Source organism: Zalophus californianus, chromosome 16, assembly GCF_009762305.2.
Source record: "Zalophus californianus isolate mZalCal1 chromosome 16, mZalCal1.pri.v2, whole genome shotgun sequence".
Taxonomy (NCBI): Eukaryota; Metazoa; Chordata; class Mammalia; order Carnivora; family Otariidae; genus Zalophus; species Zalophus californianus.
This window is the reverse complement of record NC_045610.1, coordinates 27,499,441-27,520,900: the sequence shown is the minus strand read 5'-3', so window position 1 is coordinate 27,520,900 and position 21,460 is coordinate 27,499,441. Positions and strand designations below refer to the sequence as shown.

At 37.9% G+C, this 21,460-nt stretch overlaps 2 protein-coding genes across 7 annotated transcripts in view; one reads left to right on the top strand and one right to left on the bottom strand.

The window, feature by feature from the left end:
• PPM1E (protein phosphatase, Mg2+/Mn2+ dependent 1E) overlaps positions 1-11,487 on the top strand; it is a 184,706-nt gene extending 173,219 nt beyond the window's left edge. For both annotated transcript variants that reach the window (XM_027567872.2, XM_027567873.2), the window contains exons 5-7: positions 367-510; positions 754-847; positions 6,264-11,487. In XM_027567872.2, the coding sequence (XP_027423673.1) occupies positions 367-510; positions 754-847; positions 6,264-7,321 (1,296 nt within the window). In that variant the 3' untranslated portion in view covers positions 7,322-11,487. The remainder of the gene's footprint in view (positions 1-366; positions 511-753; positions 848-6,263) is intronic.
• The window catches only part of TRIM37 (tripartite motif containing 37), a 135,160-nt gene continuing 122,621 nt past the window's right edge, over positions 8,922-21,460 (bottom strand). For 3 of the 5 annotated variants that reach the window (XM_027625301.2, XM_027625299.1, XM_027625302.1), the window contains 2 exons: positions 20,288-20,366; positions 8,922-9,198 (listed from right to left, as the gene is read on the bottom strand). In XM_027625301.2, the coding sequence (XP_027481102.1) occupies positions 9,195-9,198; positions 20,288-20,366 (83 nt within the window). In that variant the 3' untranslated portion in view covers positions 8,922-9,194. Of the gene's footprint in view, positions 9,199-19,115; positions 20,367-21,460 lie in introns of those variants that run through there. The other 2 variants (XM_027625303.2, XM_027625300.2) reach the window with 1 other exon arrangement.

Genomic DNA, 21,460 nt, shown 5'->3' with positions numbered 1-21,460 from the left:
TTTAAGGACTGCTGTAGTGGATTGAATGCTGGACTGGGAGAAAAAAGAATTTCAGTTCTGTTTTGTGTACTAATGAGTTACCCGCTCTTGGAAAGGTCACATAACCTGCCACAGTTTTCTTATTTGTACATAAAATGAAATGAATAATCATTCCTGCCTTGCATATCATAGATAACATGGATCTATGTGTATACACATACATCTATGCACATAAAAATGCAGAGAGACAGGAATTGCTGTTTGTTGTGAAATTGAGTTACTAATAGTTAGACCCCAACTAAAAGTCTGTAACTATAAATTGCTTCTCAATGAGAATTTGAAGTCTGTTTATTTTTACTGACTCTAGTTTTATTTAATTACTTTTAGAGTTTAAGATGTGGGACCACAGGAGTAGTGACTTTCATCAGAGGGAACATGCTCCATGTGGCCTGGGTTGGGGATTCCCAGGTCATGCTCGTGAGAAAAGGGCAAGCGGTTGAGCTAATGAAGCCACACAAACCGGACAGGGAGGTAAGTGTGCTCCGTTGTGGGAGGGCACATGCCACGGAGGCGGGTTTCTAGCTAGTAGTTAATATTCACTTGCTTATTCTGATTACCACCGTTATCTGAGCAACCATGCCCACCTTACAGAGGAGGAATAAAGAGAACCTTTCCTGGAAGCTGATGAGTATTTGTACCTGTTGTTTACTGTTAAGGTAGACAAATAAATCCTGAATCCAATTATTTGCTTCTTTCTATTGCATTGCTGTTTAGGATGAAAAGCAGCGAATTGAGGCTCTTGGAGGTTGTGTAGTCTGGTTTGGTGCCTGGAGGGTGAATGGAAGTCTGTCGGTCTCCCGAGCTATTGGTAGGAAAAACCAATTCCTTTTTGTTTCTCCGAACTGTCCTCCCCTAGCTCATTGTCTCATATTAATTCTGCTACAATAAAGGAACCTGAGATGGTAATTTATATTATCAGAGTGCTTATTATTGTTTAAAGTAACAATTAGATAATGCCTCTTTTAATTAACCTATTCATTTATATACTTAAATTCCATTACTGAAAGGGAACTATATTAAGAAATGCAGAGCTTACTAGTTTTGTTTTTTTTTAATGGAAGCCTTTAATTTTTGGGACACAAATCTGCTTAAAACTACAGTGATCCTCATTTCATTCCATTTTGGATCATATTTAACTTAACTTAGTATTTTCAAGAGAATGGAAGGCTCCCCTCCCTATATTTTACCTTGTTTATATCTTTGTTTTCACTGAATTATAAAATGACATAAACATTGTACTTTTTAGATGAAAAAAAATTTTTTTAATGTGGAATATAGTGATTTTTCAGATAACCCTACGGTTTCAAAGAATCTGCCTCCCTGGGACCTAAATTTTTCAAGAGAAGGGAAAGTCAGTGTAACTGTCTAAAACTTAGTAAACAGCTGACCTGATTGGACAAAATGCAAGGGTGTAAGTTCAAAGATAGTCCTGTTTCTATTTTTGTTTCACTTTGGCACCTGGGTTTATTATATTTTAGGCTTTGTGGCTTAGCTTCATTTCTGGTTTTTTAAAAAGAATAAATCAGTGTGTGTGTATCTTTATGGGTGATATGCATGCATACTACAGTTCTTCATTCCTGCCTCCTAAAGAAATTAAATGAAGTAATTTGACATAGGAATAATATGGATAAATGGAATTCACATGTAATCCCCCAGTTTTGCTTATCGTTACCAAAATCTCAAAGGATTGATTCAGTTTCACCAGTGACAGGAGTTCCTCCCACTCTTTGGGAAGGTGCTAGCAAGCTGTGAAGTGGCCCAAATGTGAGTAGCAGAAGGCTGAGAGAGCGCAAAAGCTGAAAGATCCTGCAAGTGCTTCTGAAAAAATGAGGGTTAGTTTTTATCTCAGACTGAGAGAGTTATTAGGAACTCTGGAATAAGACCCCAGAGGGGAAATTTCTCATTTCTGAAACACACCCCTGTGTAGAATTATTTGACAATTCCTCTTGATCTTACAGTCTTTGTCAGAGTATCGAAAAGGATCTTTAATGCTTGTCATAGAACCAACTTTACTAGAGAATACTTGCCTTTTCTTGCTTCTAAAAATATAACACAAGGGGAAACTAAAAGCAAGGGGAGGATGTCCTTGAATAAGAGACGGTCTAAGAGAGAATGTGGCAGACTCTATAGAGAAAGTGACTTTTAGGTTGGATGTGGAGGACAGTGTGTAGGGGAGGAAATTCCAGGGGGAGGAGAATATAAATACATGGGCATCTGAAAAGGCACGCCATGTTTTAGGAACAGTAGAATGTACAAGAGGCGAGGGCAGAGGGTAGGAGTGATCCAAATAAGTGTGGTGCCAGACTGTGAAGGGGCTTATGTAGCCAGGCTAAGTAGTCTAGACTCTACCAGGTGAATAAGCCGAGAGGCCACATGATTCAGACTTATAAGGTATTTGTGATGATGGTATGGGAGACAGACTGGAGTAGAAAGCCTAGGTGAGATCATTCAGGGACTGTTGATATAGTCTGTTACAGAGATGAGGGCAACTCAGAAGGGATACAGCGGATGTATGAATTGATCAGAAGTGACAGTTTCTGGGGGCAGAGGAAAGCTGATTTCCAGGTTTTTGACTTAAGTGACCGAGATGATAAAGCATTTGTAAAAAAGCAGCAGCAGTTTGTGGGGTGGGGGAGGAGGGCAGATAATGAGTTCATTTTGGACATATTTTATATTCTAGATACCTGTGTGATATTTTAGGAGACAGAATTGATATGCAGCTGGAAATACAGATCTGGAGCTGAGCAGAATTGAGTTGCAGATAAGAGATGTGGGAACTCATCCCATTTTGGCAATAATATTAGCAATCTGTGAAGTGGTATTATATATAGTAGTTGAAATTATAGGTTCGGACAGTATTGCCCAGGAAAAATATGTAGTGTGATGAGAGACCAAGGATGAGACGCATTACTTAAGGTAGAAATACACAATGAAGTCATGCCTCTAGGTTTGTGTGGCTCTGTCACTTTACAAGCTGTGGGCCTTGGGAAATTAATTTCTTTGTGTCTATCTGTTCCTTGGTAAAGTAAGAATAGTAACATTAAATGGCTCATGGAGTTTTTGTATTAAATGGTATAATACATGCACCACACTTAGAGCCCTGCCTGGCAGTTTTAGCACAAAATGATTAGTGCTATTATTAAGTGAAGGAGCCAGTGAAGAAAATCAAGAAGGGATCAGAGATATACACGTGGGGTATCACAGATACTAGAAGAGGGTTTCTAGGAGTAAGTGGTCACAGGGTCAAGTGCTAGGAGAGGTCAAGTGAGACGTGGGTTAAAAAAAGACATGGAATTTTGAAAACCGGAACTAATTGGTAATATATGAGAGAAATGTTTTGGATGAGTAGATGGAAAAAAACCCAGAAAATCAGGTGACAGAAAATGAGTAACAACACAAAAGAACATGTATAGATTTAGTTTCTTGGGCAATTTAGTGGTAAAGGAAATAGTGTGGTGGCCTGAGGGAAAAGCTGATTTGGGAAAGGGTCACTTTTATTATTTTTGATGTTAGGCTAACGAGTTTAGATCAGAGTATGTTTGTAGGATAAAAGATGAGAGCAAGTAGAAGAGAAATTGAAGATGAGAGTGACAGAAGCCAGAGTCCTACAGAGTCAGGTCCCAGAGCACAGGTGAGCTTTGAGGAGGAAATGGAGACCTCTACTCCTGACACAATAGTAGCTGATGTGGTGAATCTCTCTTGATGAAAACAAAAGGGCCGGGGAGGGAGGGCGGGGGGCGGGTAGAAGCTGAAGGAATTCAGGCCTGATAAACTTAATTTTCTTTGAAGTGGGAAATTAGGCCATCTACCGAAATCCAGTAGCTTAATTGGAAGAGAGAGGTGAAGAATGTGAGAATAAAATCGGGGGCTAAACAGGGACAAGAAAAAGGACTCCTGAGCAGAGTTCAACTCTACTTAGAAATTAAGTGACACTTAAAGCTTTCAAAATGAAAAGCTTTTCAACTGTTTCTCCTCATGAGCCCTTCAGATTTATGATCCAAAGTTGACAGGGAGGCATGATATGTTTCCTAGCATATGGAGAGAGGAGGTTGAAATGATTGAAAATGATTATCCATTTTCACCATGAAATGGATAATCATGCCCTCCTACCAAATTTGGGGGCGAAATGTCATGAATTTGACATCCAACAGGAGAGCAGGTGAAAAGCCAGAATTTTGGCAGCATTTTCCCTGTGCAAATCTTTGTATGTTCTGTTCCAAACTAACAGTTGCAGTAGCCTTTTAATTGAAGCACTAAAACAAGATTTTTGGGAACAGTATGACTCAGATCACATTTATTTTTAGAGCTGGAATTCAGAAAATAATAATGATGATGATAATAGTCAGGTGGAGTAGGGGATGGGGAAATTTAGTAAAGCAGATTGGTGGAGAACACTGAATCTCATGATTGGAAGTTTTACCTGATGCCTCCCAGTAGCCTGTAAGAGCTAAAGTATGAAATTGATGGAATCAAAACCATGTTTGAGGGAAGATGGTTCTGGCAACTGTATGAAAAAGACTAGTTTCTTATCTAGTATCTTGTTGTTCAGTGTGTCCCACACCAGTTCTAGCAGTTGTCTCTAGGGTGCCTATTGAGTTTTCTGGGCCTATCGGAGGATTAAACAGGGATGGGAAGTGTTGGAGAGAACCTTATGTGGGTAAGAGAGAACCTAGAACAGGTGATGACAGAACCAGATAACTTATGTATAATTATTTTCATTTTATCATCCCCTAGTCCAAAATCAGTTTTAGTACTGTAGAGAGGACAGTAACTGATGAGGGTCTCTAAGTAACAAATGCTAGGATTTGGATCCAGGCAGTCTGACTCCAGTGCTGGCATCCTTAACCACTAAGCTGTATGTCATTACTTTACAAATGATAAAACATTTTATAAATTTTAACTACTGTTTCCCAATTATGGTACCCTAATCTAGGAATTATTGCTAAATACTGTTTTCTATGTAAAGCAGTAGTAAACGAGTATCCCTTGTTGTATTAATAAGCTATATGGTTACCCAAGAGGCTAGGGACCCCTTGGCTAGGCTCTCTCCAAGTACCCAGAGGAAAACAACGAATGTAGAGTGAATGGATCGGGAAGTGCTCCAGATCTGAAAGATCCAGAATGCATTGCAGATGATTAATTTTCTCCATAGTCTGGTGATAGACTGGGGCGACCTTGAGCCCACAGTAGGCTAGGTTTCTATCTCCACTCCAAGGACCCCATATAAAGCTACACATTACTGCTTCATAGTTGCCTCTGTGCCTTGCTTATGCTAATTCCTTCAACCGAGGGCCGGCCCTTCTCTGCCTGGTGATAACTAACTTACCCTTCAAGACCCGGCTCAAATGTCATTCTATAAGTGCATGAACTAAACAAAGAAGAAATAATGACCCGGTAGGGCCTTGGGGGTTCTCACAGTTGTTCACAAGTGGAGAATGAACAACAGCAATAAAGACGGTGGGGGTTCGATCAGAGACAAATGAAGACAGCAAGAATATGGTAGTCCCTGAAGAGGAGAGAAATGTGGCCATACATTTTCCAGTTGTTCTCTAGAAGTTACAAGTAAAAGCAGCATTAAAAAGTAGAAAGCAAACTGGATTGGGAACCAAGAGACTAATTCTAGTTCTCTTATCTGAATCTTGGGATGACTTTTCCTGGCTTGAGGGGAGTTGGACTTGATTTTTTAAAAATCCCTTGTAACTCAAACCTTTCTCTGTGCTAGCAGCATAAAGCTATTAATTTGAAAACAAGGACAGAAAATTAAGTATTTAATGAAAAGAATGACCACAACTTTGGTTTGTTTTTCAATGTGGACTTGTTCTCAAATCTCAATTAAATCAAACTTTACTAGTAAAAAAAAAAAAAAGATCTGTTAACCAACAAAATTTTCCTACGTAACACTGAATTTTTCAGTGCAGCAAAAAACTTAGATTTGACATTTGTTGCCATGCTCAGCTAAGCCTAAATCATAGCTAGAGGCACAAGATTCAGAGTGTAAGCTAGTGAGAAATTAAGCCCAGTGAATGGCAATTATTTAACTAAGTAAGGAGTGAGCAGCATCTGATTAACAAAGAATTCAAGTATTTTATCTGAAACTAGTTTATAAATTCTTTCCAGTAAATTCAGATCACAATCCAATAAATTGTGATCAGTCACAGCATTGGCCATAAACATTCTTACATGCAAGGTAAACCAAAATCTGACCTCCTTTCTAATTCCCACAGGAGACGCTGAACATAAGCCATATATCTGTGGGGACGCAGATTCTGCCTCAACTGTTTTGGATGGGACTGAAGACTACCTCATTCTGGCCTGTGATGGCTTCTATGACACCGTGAATCCTGATGAGGCAGTCAAAGTTGTATCTGACCACCTGAAGGAGAATAATGGAGACAGTAGCATGGTTGCCCACAAATTAGTTGCATCAGCTCGTGATGCTGGGTCAAGTGATAACATCACTGTTATTGTGGTATTCCTGAGGGACATGAACAAAGCTGTAAATGTTAGTGAGGAATCAGATTGGACAGAGAACTCTTTTCAAGGAGGGCAAGAAGATGGTGGGGATGATAAGGAGAATCATGGAGAGTGCAAACGCCCTTGGCCTCAGCACCAGTGCTCAGCACCAGCCGATCTAGGCTATGATGGGCGCGTGGATTCATTCACTGATAGAACTAGCCTGAGCCCAGGGTCCCAAATCAACGTGCTGGAAGACCCGGGCTACCTAGATCTCACACAAATAGAAGCAAGCAAACCTCACAGTGCCCAGTTTTTGCCACCAATTGAGATGTTTGGTCCTGGTGCACCAAAGAAAGCAAATTCTATTAATGAGCTAATAATGGAGAAAAAATCAGTTCAATCATCATTGCCTGAACAGAGTGGTGCTGCAGAGTTTCCCTCTTTTAATTTGGGTTCAACAGGGCAGCAGATATACAGAATGGAGAGCTTGTCTCCTGTCTGTCCTAGGTTGGAAGAGGAACAGTTCAAATTCCTGGGAAAGAGAGTTTCCAGATTGTCTCATTTACGCTATCGTTATTCAAAGAGACGGCACGGATTCAGGTTTAATCCAAAGTTGTATTCATTTATGTCTGCTCAAGAGCCTTCCCGCAAAATAGGCACTAGTCTCTCCTCACTTATTCGAAGTGGGAAGAGAACTAGGTTGTTCAGAAGTTTTCTGCCGTGGAGGCAAAATATTTGGAAAGGATATAGTGCAAACATGATGAGGAAGCTCGGAAAGAGTAACGATACTCCAGATCCAGGCCTTCCCTCGAGCTACAAAATATAAAACTTCCCCTTTAAAGTAGGCTAGCTAGCTCTCCTCCAATAAAAACACCACTGTCAGAGTAGAAACAAGGTAGACATTTCTGAAATATATGTGCTTCATTATGAAACCATGGATGGCTCAATTCTTAAATGTAAATAGATCTCTAGGAAACTCAAAGTAGTGTTTTCAATCTAAAACAAAAAAAAGTACTGGCGGTTTCACTAGCAAAATTATACAACTGGTCCCTGTGATGTGTCTCCACACCTACATACAACTCCCACTTACTACCCCTTCACATCACTAGTGGAAGTTTGTGAGTTATTTTAGTCAGGATATCTAGTGTTGAAGTCTCAATGCAGGTGAAATCTGGTTTGATGTGCCTAATATATCTATGGAAAACTTAAAGCAGAATCAGATGTAGTTGGGGGATGTTCCTCAAAAGACTGGGGACTATGAGGGAAACCCTCCTCTCTTTTTTCATTTGGTAAAAGACTAAAAGCCATATGGGTTTTAATTGGTTACAATGAAAGTAGAAAACTAGCATAAAAGTGTCATATTTTCTGACTTGTGAGATGGTATATAATCAAAAAGACTGATTTTTTTTCCTGTAACATAAAAGATAAAAATTTTCTGAATTAAAAAGTACTTCCTAGGGCTGTGTAGCTATTTGGGAGTTTCATAACCTGTTATGGTGCTTTTGGCGGGATTTTTATTATTTGTCATTTTAGAAGACCGCTGTCAACTGGTTTTAACCTATGATGCTGTTTTTCACTGTACCTTCATCTCAGGAACAAAACTGGTTTAATGGAGATGATGTTAGGTACAAATATACTAGAATCAAGTTGCCATTTAAAAAAGAAAAATCAAATAGTATTTCTATTTTTTCTGCCTTTTTTTTCCCCCTTAACAGACAGCAAAGGCATATACTACTACAAAATAAAAAGTGGTTTTGGAGAATGAAAAATACTGGTTTTAACTTCTCTAAAATTGTTTCTCCCAAGGGAATGAAATAACTGGTGTGAAAGAGGTGAAAGTACTGCCTAAAGTGAGCCCAGAGGCCAAGTGCAAAGGAGAAGGCAGGTAAACGGAGACTGAGGTCTATTTAGTTAGGAATGGAGAAAGCTCCACAGTCCTGCTCCATGCCACTTCAGACTGCAGAGAGGATGTCTTTCTCATTTCAATACTTACATTTGATAATTTGAAGTTGTCTGCTTTTTGCCGTTCTGTAGTTTCAAGCTACAAGCGTATCTTCAACTAAAGACAGCAAATAAACTCGTAATCAGATTCAGTCAGTGAAGCAGCCTCTGATTCTCTTGAGAATCATGACTATCACCACATGACCTCCTTCCCTCCCCTAGTCAACTGTGGACCAGCCATGCCAATGGATAGGAGCTGCCCCTCACTCACACCACTTGGCGGGGGGGGGGGGGGGGGACGGACCAAATGCTCTTGCCAAGAAACGTCCACTGCCTGTGTTTTTACAAAATAATACAATTACTTTATGTTCCCCAGACCCATAATGGAAACTCAGATTCCTAGGCTTTAAAACTAAAAGACCACAGCATGTTCTGGACGCCAGTGTAGCTACGGCAAATACACAAAAACTTCACTTCACCAATGATCAGATTAATCCGTACATTTTATTTTTAAGAATTTGGGTGTAAGTAGAAATTTTCAATATTTCTCGTGATTTTGAAGTCATTTATTCTTTTTCTCAAGTCTCGTGACACATGGCTGAGGAGGAGGGAATAAATGTGGCTCCGAATATAGTACCAGAATCTTTTCACCAACCTGATGTTTGACCCTCATACACGGACCTCACTCACATCTGTCATTTTCTGAAGCCTAGATCTTGTTAACAACCCATCAGATGCAGTGTCAGTTTCAAATCAAATTATCTAAGGAAACAAGAAAACAGGCAGCAGAATATTGGTACACATTATAATCCAAAGCACTTATCGAAATTAAACAGTTTTTTAAAGATTTTCTATAGTTGTCCATTGCTACTATTTTTGAGCAGAATAAAGAAGGTGAAAGGAAAGATACAAATGATAGGTTTTTTTCAGTGGGGAAAAATGGTTGGATAAAACTCAGATGAACGCAGACCACACATCCTTAAGGGTCTGAATTTTGTAGATCTGACTATATAAGCAGTGTTAATTCCATTTTTCATACCAGTAGCCCTCTAGAAAACAAAGCAAAGTAGTTCTAGTGTGGTCAACTTATAAACCAATATTGTGAAAAATAGCAACTATTCATTTGTTCACAACGTGCATATTTATAGAGTAGTTAGGTACCATTTGTAAGGTAAGTCCTTTAAAATTCTATAATATTAAAAAGTAGTGGTTATTGGTATGATACATGCTGCTCTTGGTTCTATAAACTAGGTAAAAAGCAGTGCTTTGTGAAATGCAGTGTTATATCTTAATGCCACTGGTGATAGAAAGTAGTTCCCTTCAGTTCAAATCCTGTGCCCTTATTTGCTGCTTGCTAATGTAAGCAATAAGTACCCCTCTAACTAATGGTATCTACACATTCTGTAACTTGTATTTAATGATGGTGTATCTGGTGATTGTAAAAATATTAGACAGTATAAAAGTACATATAATATATATTAACTGTTAATGCTGAGGTAATAGTCTGTGAATTACGTGTTTTGTACTTTTACTAATTGTGTAATTTAGTGGTGGTGAAAATCCTACACTCAATCCTTAAGAGTGACGGTATCCCTTTTTCAATTTAACATGATCTGCATCAATTTGTTTGCCTGCTAAAGTGTTGTTAGAATAGGAAATAGTAAAACAAATATAAACAAGAAAGTGTAGTACTCGTTAGGGAAAAAGACTTCAAGTTACCAAATGAAGTCATTACAATCTCCTTGTACATTCACTGTGAGTTTCAAAGGGAATCAGTCCCTAACTTAAAGGTTTCCTTTGTTCACTTTCTAGATGTGTACTTTTGAGGGATATCTGAGGTTTAGCAACATTACAGCACCAAACACTGGGGCAATTAATCCCACTCATATCTGTGCTAAAGAGGATGGTGGAAACACATATGTATATACCTTTTCTTTACCTAGAAGTGCCATCCACTGTCCTTGAGTTAATAAGATTAAAGTTTCTGTTGCATTTAACTAGGAGGATCCTTGAAAGTAACACCTTTTCCAAGGACAATGTCAACAATGTTAATGTCAACACTGAGTCTGATTCTGACCACATTTATAGTGGTATAATGTCAACGTGGTGGTATAGTGTCACGCCGCATCTTCATGACAACCATACTCCATTGTTGGAACACTTAAGAAATGCAACATCTGATGGGCAGATGAAAATGATGCATAAAGAAGTTCAGTGTTTACAGATAAAACTGCTGTGGTTCAAGTACTTCCTTCCCCATCAAAGGCTTGCCAAGGCTTTGTGAGAAAGTGATTTGTAAATTATTATTTTAGTGTTTAAATACAATGTATTCACTTGATGACCATTCTCACCTACGCAAGGCCATAAAGGGGGATGCTATAGCTTTGGTCACATCATCGTTTCGGACAATTTTTCTTTGAATCATAAATTAGCAAAAGAACATACTTTTTTTACCTTTTAAAATCCTGTCATGTTAATGGACAAATTATTCACCCTTCTGTTCTAACCTGTGAATAGCCTAAATGTTTTTTTTTTTTCAAAATAAGATACCGCCAGTATTATCACATGACTATTTTCCAAATGGTACTGTTTTGAAAAATAATTGTTACTTCATCTAGCAACATTTTATCTTCTATTTTGAAGACTACTTATTGTACTAATTAGAAAAAAGCAAATAAAAACAGGAACTCCAGACTGATACAGCAGTTGTTCTGGAAAAGGAAATACTCTAACAAACTCTGATGTATGAGATAATCCACAGATACATCATTGTTAACTCTTACTCTAGGTGCTCTTTGGTGAGAGACAGGCTTTGTTCCCTTGTTCATGACATTTCTCTGCAAAGAATTCTCTATGGAGTGAAGCGAATGAAGTGAATCATTTCTTACCAAGTATATTTATTAATTTACAGACCTGCTCTACAGCTCACTTTTGAGTTCAGTTGTAATCATGAGTGATCCTTCATATTTTATTTATTAAAACTGTTCATTCAGGTAAGATGTATGTTGAAATTTTGCCAATACCTTAATAAAACCCAGCAATTTAAAACCATGAGTCGTTTGTTTTTTTATTCAAAGGAAAGATAATTTACTTAGTGCTAAGGTTAATTATTGCAATGATGAACCTCAAACCAAGCACAACTCCTAACCTAGATTAATTCAGACTCTGCAATGCAAGTCTAAGCTGGAGGAAAGACCTGCCCATTTTCAGGTGTAAAAACAATTCAAATGATCTACTGCCCTACACAAGATGTCACTTTCAACAAAATATATAAAGCCATATGAAAACAAAAAATGTGTTCTGAAGACAGAAGACTCCAGAAGACATCAGAACCCAGACTCCAACCCTTAATAGCCAGAGCCATCTTGAGAAACAACAACAAAGCTGGAAGTATCACAATCCCAGATTTCAAGATATACTCTAAAGCTGTAGTAATCAAAACAGTATGGTACTGGCACAAAAACAGACCTAGTCATCAGTGGAACAGAACAGAGAGAGCCCAGAAACCCACAAGGTCAACCTATGACGAAGGGTAAAAGTACACAAAAGGGATAAGTCAGTCTCTTCAATAAATGATGGTAGGAAAAATGGACCACACTCTTAACATGATATGCAAAAATAAACTCAAAATGGATGAAATACCTAAATGTGAGACCTGAAACCAAAAATGATTTCATTTATATGTGGACTCTAAAAAACAAAAAGCAGAAACAGACCCATAGATACAGAGAACTGATGGCTACCAGAGGAGAAGGTAGTAGGGGCATGGGTGAAAGGGAGTGGGAGATACAGGCTTCCAGTTAAGGAATGAATAAGTCACAGGGACAAAAGGTACAGCGTAAGTAATACAATCAGTTTTGGTATTGTAATAGTGTTTTATGGTGACAGATGGTAGCTGTCACTTGGGGGCATTGCATACTGTATACAGATGTTGAATCACTATGTTGTGTATCAACTATAAGTCAAAGAAAAAATACACAACTCTGAAAAAAAAAAACAAAAAAGAACCAGATTCTGTTATGAAAATGGTGGACAACATATGTAAGATCTTACGGGCGATTTCAGCAAAGAGAAACTATAAATAGAAATGCTAGAAATGTAAAATAACAAAGATGATGAATGCTTCGGATTGGCTAATCAGTGGACTGTACGTGGCCGAGGAGAGAATCACCTAAAACTAAGATAAATCAACGTAAATTACCCTAACTGAAAAAGGCGTGTGCATGCACATGTGTGCACAGATACACAGTGAAGGGAAAACAAAGACACTCAGAACAGAACATATAAGAGCTGTGGAACAATATCAGCCTAACATATGCATAACTGGAATCCTAGAAGGAGCAGAGAAAGAGAACTGGGCAGAAGGAATATTTGAATGATGGCCGAGAATTTCTGAAAATTTAATGACAGACCTCAAACTGTAGATCTAGGAACCTTAGAGAATACAGAGCAGGAAAAATACCAAAAACACACACCTAGGAAAAAGAAATCTCTTCCAGATGGTTTCACTGGTAAATTCTACCAAATATGTTAAAAATAACACATTCTATACATTCTCTTCAGAAAAAGATTTTGTAAGGTCAGCATTACTGATACCAAATCAGATGAAGACAGAAAAACTAAACTATAGACCAATATCCCTCATGAATATAGGTGGCAGAAATCCTCAGCAAAATATCAGCAAAACCAGTATCACTTATTAGATAAAAATTAAAAAATGCTGACAGTAGCAAGTGTTTATAAGATGCAGCTAGAACCCTTATAATTTGCTGGTGATGTAAAATGGCAGTGCCACATCTAGAAAAGTTCAGCAGTTTCTTATAAAGTGAAGCAGTACATACCACATAACTCACTGAGATGAGTTGACATTAACTACCTGGAGTCAGGCCAAATTTCACAGTTTAAGGGCAAAGTCCTCTCACTTCAAACACCAGTTGCCAAGTTTGGGGGTCCCCAGCCCACCCTCATTTCTGACAAATTGACTACAAATTTGGGGGTTCCCACCATCCCCTCAGGTTTGAAAGTTTGCTAGAACAACTCACAAAGCTCAGGGAAATACTCTACTTACAATTACAGTTTTATTATACAAAAGGACAAACGTTAAAACCAGGCAAAAGAAAGGACACACAGAGTGAAGTCTAGGAGAGTACCCATGTGAAGGTTCCTTGTGATCAGAGCATTTTGATGTTCTGATGAACAGAGCATGTTGTTCCTCCTGAAACAACAATGGATGACAATGCAGTATACTCCCTACCAGGGAAGCTTATTTGAGCTTCAGTATCCAGAGGTTTTACTGGGGTTTCATAAGGTGAGTGTGCCGGACTCACTGGCAATGAGGCTGGACTATTCAGGCTGATATGAAGTGACTGTAGCCCCAATCCTCTAATCCCATGATTAGTCTTTCTGTGTGCCAGCTCCCCCACCGCCATCCTGAGTTATCTCATTAGCATAAGCTGTCAGGACCCACCATAAATAACAAAGACACTTCTACCATTCCGGAAATTCCAAGGACTAAGAGATTATATCCCAGGAACCAGAGACAAAGGCCAGCCAGATTCTTTATTACACACCCAGCAATCCCATTCCAAGGCATATATTCCTCTCAAGAATGAAAACTCATGTTCACACAAAAATCTATACACAAATGTTTATAAGATTCATAATCACCCTAAACTGGAAATAACCCAAATGTCCTTCAAAGGGTAAATAAACTGTGGCGCACCCATACAGTGAAATACTACTCAGTAATAAAGGAATGAAGTACATGATGGATGAAACTTAACTGCATTTTGTTAAGTGAAAGGCTATGTATTGATTCTAGTTACATGACACTCTGGAAAAGGGAAAACTAAAAGGACAGAGAACAGATCATGGTTGTCAGCAATTGTTGGGGGGTGGGGAGGATTTGCCTAGCATGAGGGGATTTTGAGGGTGACTGAACTGTTCGATGTAGTATTATGGTGGCAGATACACACGACTCTGTATTTGGCTAAACCCACATACACTGCATTATACCTCAAAGACTGAATTTTAATGTCTGTAAATTTAAAGATTAACCAGGATATGTGGGGAGGACAAAATGCAGACTATAACAGATGAATCTTACTTTATTACAAGTAAATCATATAATCACACTGACGAGGATGGTGCAGAAAGGAACTGATGTAACTCTGAATCTTAGGACCTAAATAACTTGGGGGGGAAGTGTTTGTCATGATACTGAAGGCTAAAAACAAAAAACTGCATACCGACACTGTACTGTAGTTGGTAAATCTGTTCCTCACAAGGGTTATAGGTCAACGGTTCTGAAACTGCTGGGTTTGTATGTTACCGTTGAATGAGTAAGTAAATATACTGTAGCTAATGAGAGCCAGGCTGTTAAGAGAAAGATCTAATAAATAAAAGGGAAGGCTAAAATGAGCGCTGTGGAGTTGGGACTGGTATTGTAGGCATCAATACAGACTCACGGTTTGTCTTCTTAAAACATATTTACATATATGTAGATACAAAGATCTACAGAGCTGTGTTTGCGTGAGTAAGTATATAGGTGGTTTCTATTCTATCCACTGAGAGGGGCTAGAAGCAGTGACACTCTAGTAACAGTAAGCACACCTTAACATCCCAATCTTACTTTCTAAATACCACTGTACAAAAAAAAAAAAAAAAAAGGTCAGAGAAAAGACAAGGTAAGGTAAGCCTGGAGCACCTGGTGGTGGCAGAGGAGGGAAAGAACGATGGACCATACCAAAAGGGTACAAAAGCTAACCTGAATTTCCGATAGCTAAAACTGGAACAAACTAAACTGTAAAATAATGATAATATTGGATCATAAAGAATAAAATAAATATCTACAAGTCCACACTGATAAATAAGTGGTTGAATAAAAAATCTAAATGGGGAAGAAGGGACTTTTCCTTACAGAATCCTAATAATAAATGTATAAGAAATTAGGGAAATAGAAAATATTAGAACACTGCAGTAATAACTGTTATAGGCAAGATGCACTGGTGGGTGCTAAAATTAGTAGAGATAAAGCAAAAACAGAATATTTGCATAGTCTCAAAGTATTTGCCCCAAATATTTAGTAATTACAAAGGGAAAAACCATAAATAGTGGGAATCCTAGCAAACATCACCTTAACCAAGTAATCAAGATTAACATCATCAAAAATAAGTATCTGCCTTATATAGCCCCTGATACAATGCACTGAGAAGGGTACATCACCTCTGTGGTAGCCTTTCCCACAATAATGCTTCATCTCAGTTAAATACGAGAAAATATCAAACAAACCCATATAGGGGAACATTCTAGAAAATAACTGGTCTCTTTAAAAATGTCAAGGTCATGAAAGACAAGGAAAGATAAGGAACTGTCACTGACCGGAGGACACTAGGGAAACGTGACAACTAAATGCACTGTGGGATGCTGGACTGGATCGTGGAACAGAAAAAGGACATTAATGAATTAACTGGTGAAATATGAACAAATTCTGTAATTAACAGTTCTGTAAACAAGACTAATTTCCTAGTTTTGATTACAGTTCTACAGTTAAAGAAGACGTCAAGAAAAGAAGCAGCTGAGTAAGCTGGGTAACAGGTATATGGAAACTCAAGATTTTTTTATCTCTTTTGTAACTCTAAAGTTATCTCAAAATAAAAGTAAAAAGAAGGGCAGTCTTTAGCTTTTTAATTATTAGGTATAAAAATGCTGGGTTTGGTTCAAGTGTGATGATTTGAAAAATGTACTAGGACCGGCAATTCATTGCATCCTTGCCAGTGGTGCTGAACCTTGAGAGAATCACCTACCCTCCCCGAACTGCATGTTTCTCTGCCAAATGGGTACGACACTCAAATCATCTACCTCAAAGGTTTACTTAAGGATTCAATGACACAGTTGGTCAAAGTTGTCCAGAAACATGTTTGTGCACAATGCAAGCATTAACTACTATATCCTTAGGCCTAAGAGAACACATTTATTAAGAAGGAATTTTCCAGGGCGCCTGGGTGGCTCAGTCGGTTAAGCGACTGCCTTCGGCTCAGGTCATGATCCCGGAGTCCCGGGATCGAGTCCCACATCGGGCTCCCTGCTCAGCAGGGAGTCTGCTTCTCCCTCTGACCCTACCCCCTCTTGGGCTCTCTCTCTCTAATAAATAAATAAAATCTTTAAAAAAAAAGAAAGAAAGAAGGAATTTTCCAGGAACAAATGTGAGATAATAATGCTAAATACTGGCGGGACCTGGCTGGCACAGTCACTAGGGCATGTGACTCTGAGGCCATTGAGTTCGAACCCTTGTTGGCAGTAGAGTTTACTTAAAAAACAAAAACAAAAAACAAAACTAAGTACTGAAGGTAATGGTGGAAGGAAAGACTCTGAGCTACTATGCTCTTCAGTTAAAAGGGGAAAAGTATAAAGAAAAAAAACGGAGAAGGAAAGGAAGAAAGAAAGAAAAGATGGGGACTGTTAGGGTACACAAAGTGCCAGAAAGTAACAGCAGAGTAGAGGAATGTTGGCGGCACAGACTGCATGCAGGTAACGAGAGTTACAAGTAGGAGAACTGGGGGGGGAGCGGGAGGGGGAGAGAGAGCTCTCTTTTGAGCCAGATCTCTTGCAGATCAGATCATGAACCACCGATGGGGGGAGAGGGAAAACTGGTACCTTCTCCTGTGACTTCTTCCCTCACTCAAAGCGTCCTACAATCTAGCATAGCGAAAGCAGGCATACCACATGGAGGAAGAGGGAAAACACGAGGCTTCCGGGCACCACTGAGGAGTCGGGGGCAGGTGTACTGTATTAACATGGCTAGGAGCTGGGAAAGGAATTCTGTTTTTCAATCCCACTACTAAAAGCTAACAGGTCCTTCATTTTTGAAGAAATCTTTGGGTCTTTCAGGCTTCTTATGAGTCTATAATGGGATAGTAGCTGCCCATCACCCCATACCACAAAACAAAGCACAAAAGAACTAATCAAATGTTTCATCTTTTTGACTTAAAAATGTTTTAAGTCTAAACCTCCTATACTAAAAACACATGAAGTTCCCATTAATATCAACAGAGCAGAGGCCAACAAATTTTATCTGTAAAGAGTGTGAGAGTAAATATTTCAGGCTCTGGGGCCAACAGGTTTCCTTAGCAGCTCCTCCACTTGTAGGGTACAAGCGGCCACTGATCATCCATAAATGAACGGATGTTAACTGTGTTTCAATACCACTCTGTTTACAAAAACGAGTGGTAGGGATTTGGCTCAAGGACAGTAGTTTGTCTACCTAGAGAGAATGCCAGACACTTGTTAACTGAATCCCAAAGGTCTTCTTCAATGGACTGTGAGAATTTATACATGCTACATATTTCTTACTATTTTATAATTCTCAAACAACATGACTTGAAGTGAGCTGGAGCCCAACAAAATAGACATGATTTTCTTCACCACAGTAGAACTACTTCTGAATACTCATTCTGTCCTTTAGTTATCTACCAGTTTGTTTTTGATTTTTGGTAAAACCTGTTGTCAACTTTAATTACAAAATAGAGGATTTTATACCAGGAGGGCAGGTTCAATATCATTTCCTTAGAACCTTGCATTTTTTGCTTTTCAAGAGATCGATTTTATTCTTAAATATGGAATCAGAATATGGTACAAATAGGTTCCTAAAATACACGAGAATATACGAATTAAGCTCAAAATATTTTCCCTCCAAAGTTTTGGTGCAAGTATAAAGAACTTAAATACCTTCAAATTTTCCTACAGCTGTAACAACCAAAAATAGTCTTGCTGATACAGTGAATTCAAATTCTACCAAATTAAAAGGGTCTCAACCAGCTCTCAATTCATCTAAAATAAGGGCAGCACTCCTGATTTTTATACATAACTTGAAAGCATAAGAAAAGCCAGAAAAATTCTCAAGATCCAAATATACCACAATCCAAATATCACTATTCCATTCTAGGGAATCCATGGACTAAAAAAACAAAAAACTCAAGGTCATGAAAATTAAGAGCAAAGGTTAACAACATTTGGATTTAAAAAAGTGTACCTCCTCCCAATAAAGGGCAGGGGGATATCCCAAAATGCTACTATGTAGATTAATGACCCAAGAGAATCTCCTGATTAAATCACCCATGCTAAAGTATTTACAAGTAAATTTCCCCAAATGGTCTTTTCTCAGGCTTTTCTTAGTTCTTAACCACATGTAGTTTTCCATATTTTGAAAACAAACAGGATATAAAGATCTATGGGTTCCGAGTGCTATATCAAATATAAGTTTAAAAAGAGTTGGCAATAGTGAGAGATTCAAAGTAGTCAATCATATTTGTGTTTGTGGATTCCAACTGATGCGTCTCATTAAAAGAACGTATCAGTAATGCCTTAGAGTATTATTGCATGATAAACCACCTAATAACTATACAACAGCATGCCAACACTTAGCATGTTAGTAAGCAAATGTTAAATTTTTATTTATTATATGATTATAATACTTAAATATTTCCAACTAACATTTAAGAAGAAAAAGTACCCATATATATTACCAAGAGTCTAAGTAAGTCTCTTAATTTTCCCATGCATTTACTAACAGTCTACTCAGCTTAACAGCCTCTATCATACACAGGTAATGTGAATAGGAAAAAAACCCAGGGGCTTCCTATCCCACTTTTAATAAATTGCAGAGGCATGATATTTTCTCAAGTTCATTTTATTAACAAAAAGTGTGAACCGTTTTGAACAAAAGCAAACCATGAATCACAGCATTTGGCAAGACATTAGACATGGGAAATAAGTAAAATAGAAGTAGATGAGGCGCCTCTCATGTGTGTATTATATTCATGCTTCTTCAATAGTCTTATCAACTTTCAGTGTAATTTTCACAAATAGTATAGCAGCTCAAACACAAATGTAGGAGCACGGTGGAAAGTCTGGCAATTATTTTGGGCTAACTGAATATGAAAATAAACATTATACCACAGTTTCATGTAAACCAGTGTGCAGTATGTATGAATCTTTAAATGTATTGACACTGAAACCAATGTTCAACTAATGAAAATAAAAGAGAAAAGAGGGTTTTAAAATGCTTGTTGCACTATAGTTGTTTAGTAAAAGTTAGAAAAAAAAAGTAATTTTAAATGATCTTCCATGTGTTCATATGACTGGGAAACATAACCAATTCACATGAACTTCACTCATTTAAAATTATATTTGTAAAAGTCATACAACAGAAAGATTATGTGCCAATAATCAGTGTGCCTGCACTTGAACAAACAAGAACAGGTAAATAAATTAACTTCAGTCAGCCAACATACTCCAAAGAGGAGACTCAGTCTAGTTTTGCCTTAGTTATTCACATAAAGTATCTACAGGGCAGAATCTACAAATAAGTAATTTTTCTGTTCCCTAATTTACAGGCATTAATGAAGCTATAAACTCTAATTAAAACCCAAAATCTAAAGGTGGTCATTTAAACACAACTGCGCATCTAGCCACGGACAGAAGAGCACTGAGGGTTAGCAGGTTACTGAGCACATGCACTGTCTCCACACACACTGTGTGGCGGTTAATGACCTTTCTATTGTAGCAAACAAACTTCCTTTTATAAATATCCTAACTTACTAAATTAATTGAGGACTACACTGTTAATTCATTACATTACACAGAATTCTTCTTCCCACGCTGTTAATTTTTTCCTGCATACTAATGTCATATACTACAACTGTGCAGTCTTCAGAATTACTATTTCAAGTAGAGAAGATGAAAAAATAAGACCAAATCTGATTATCTGACTGATGACAAATTTGAGCATCAACTACAGCAAATCTCAGGGTCAAGGTAGCTTGCAAGTCAGTTCTCTTGATTTGAAAATTACCTTCCACTGTTTCCATCAGTATTAAAGCTGAGGTCTTCCGGGCCTATTTGTTCACCATCAGGAAAACTGGAATGCGTATCTAAGAGAAAAATTTAAAAGCAAATAACAGTATTTAAGGACCAGTATTTTCTTTTCCATGTCTTTAAATGATCTTACCAAGCATATTATTTAAGTGATAAAGATGTACTGGGTTGTAGATAAACCTCTGTCTTCAAAGAATTTGTGACCTGAGTCAGGTATAAGCAAGCACAAAGGGAAAATAAATGAGAAAAAGTAAGATGTGTAATACCCACAAATTAGAAGAGGAAAGGCACTGCCTAACTTTGTCCTCCTGGGGACACTGTGGGAGCAGCTGAAGAAGGGAAGAGGAAATGAGGAGGCTGTATATACTCTGAAGACTACCTCTGTAAACATAAAATGTATTTTAAAGCAAATTAAATTGTACATGCAGATATCACTACAAACCTATCAGCACTCAAAATAACTTGCCCAAAATTTGGCTGCTTCTTTCAGAAACAGAGAAAATTACTAAAAGTGTCATAATACTTAAAAAATCATCCAATGCTTAGCTCTGTTTTGAAAAAGACACTAGAACATCAGGGAAATCTGTAAAATTATAAAGCTGACAACTAGCATGAGCCTGACAATGTTGTGATTCCAGGAAATCTTGCAGAGGAATGCTCAGACTGATCATTAACGTCTCTGGATAAAATACTGCCAATGGGTGATGGATGTTAGCTAAAACTTATCGTGCTCATCATTTCACATTGTATACATAATATCAAATCATTAGGTTGTACTCCTAAAACAAAACAAAGCAAAAATACTAACAATGACTTTCTCTCAGTGAGTTTTATTCCTAAAACTATTTTGGGTGGAAGAGGAAATTTAAAAAACGATGCTGCACTCAACTAAATGCATTTCTAAGAAATAAGGAAAAATCTTTTTAAAAAGTTAGGCTAGGCTAATAACATTTAATAACATTTGAACCCCCCGCAGGGGTTGACAAACATTTTCTATACAAGGGCACACAGTTAAATATTTAGGCACTGCAGGCCACAAACTGCCTCTGTTGAAAAGTCTTCTCAGTTTTGTTTTTATTTTAAACAATTCTGTACAACCCAGAAGCTATGCTCAGATGCCCTGCTCCACCAAGCAGCAGCCCGCAGGTGT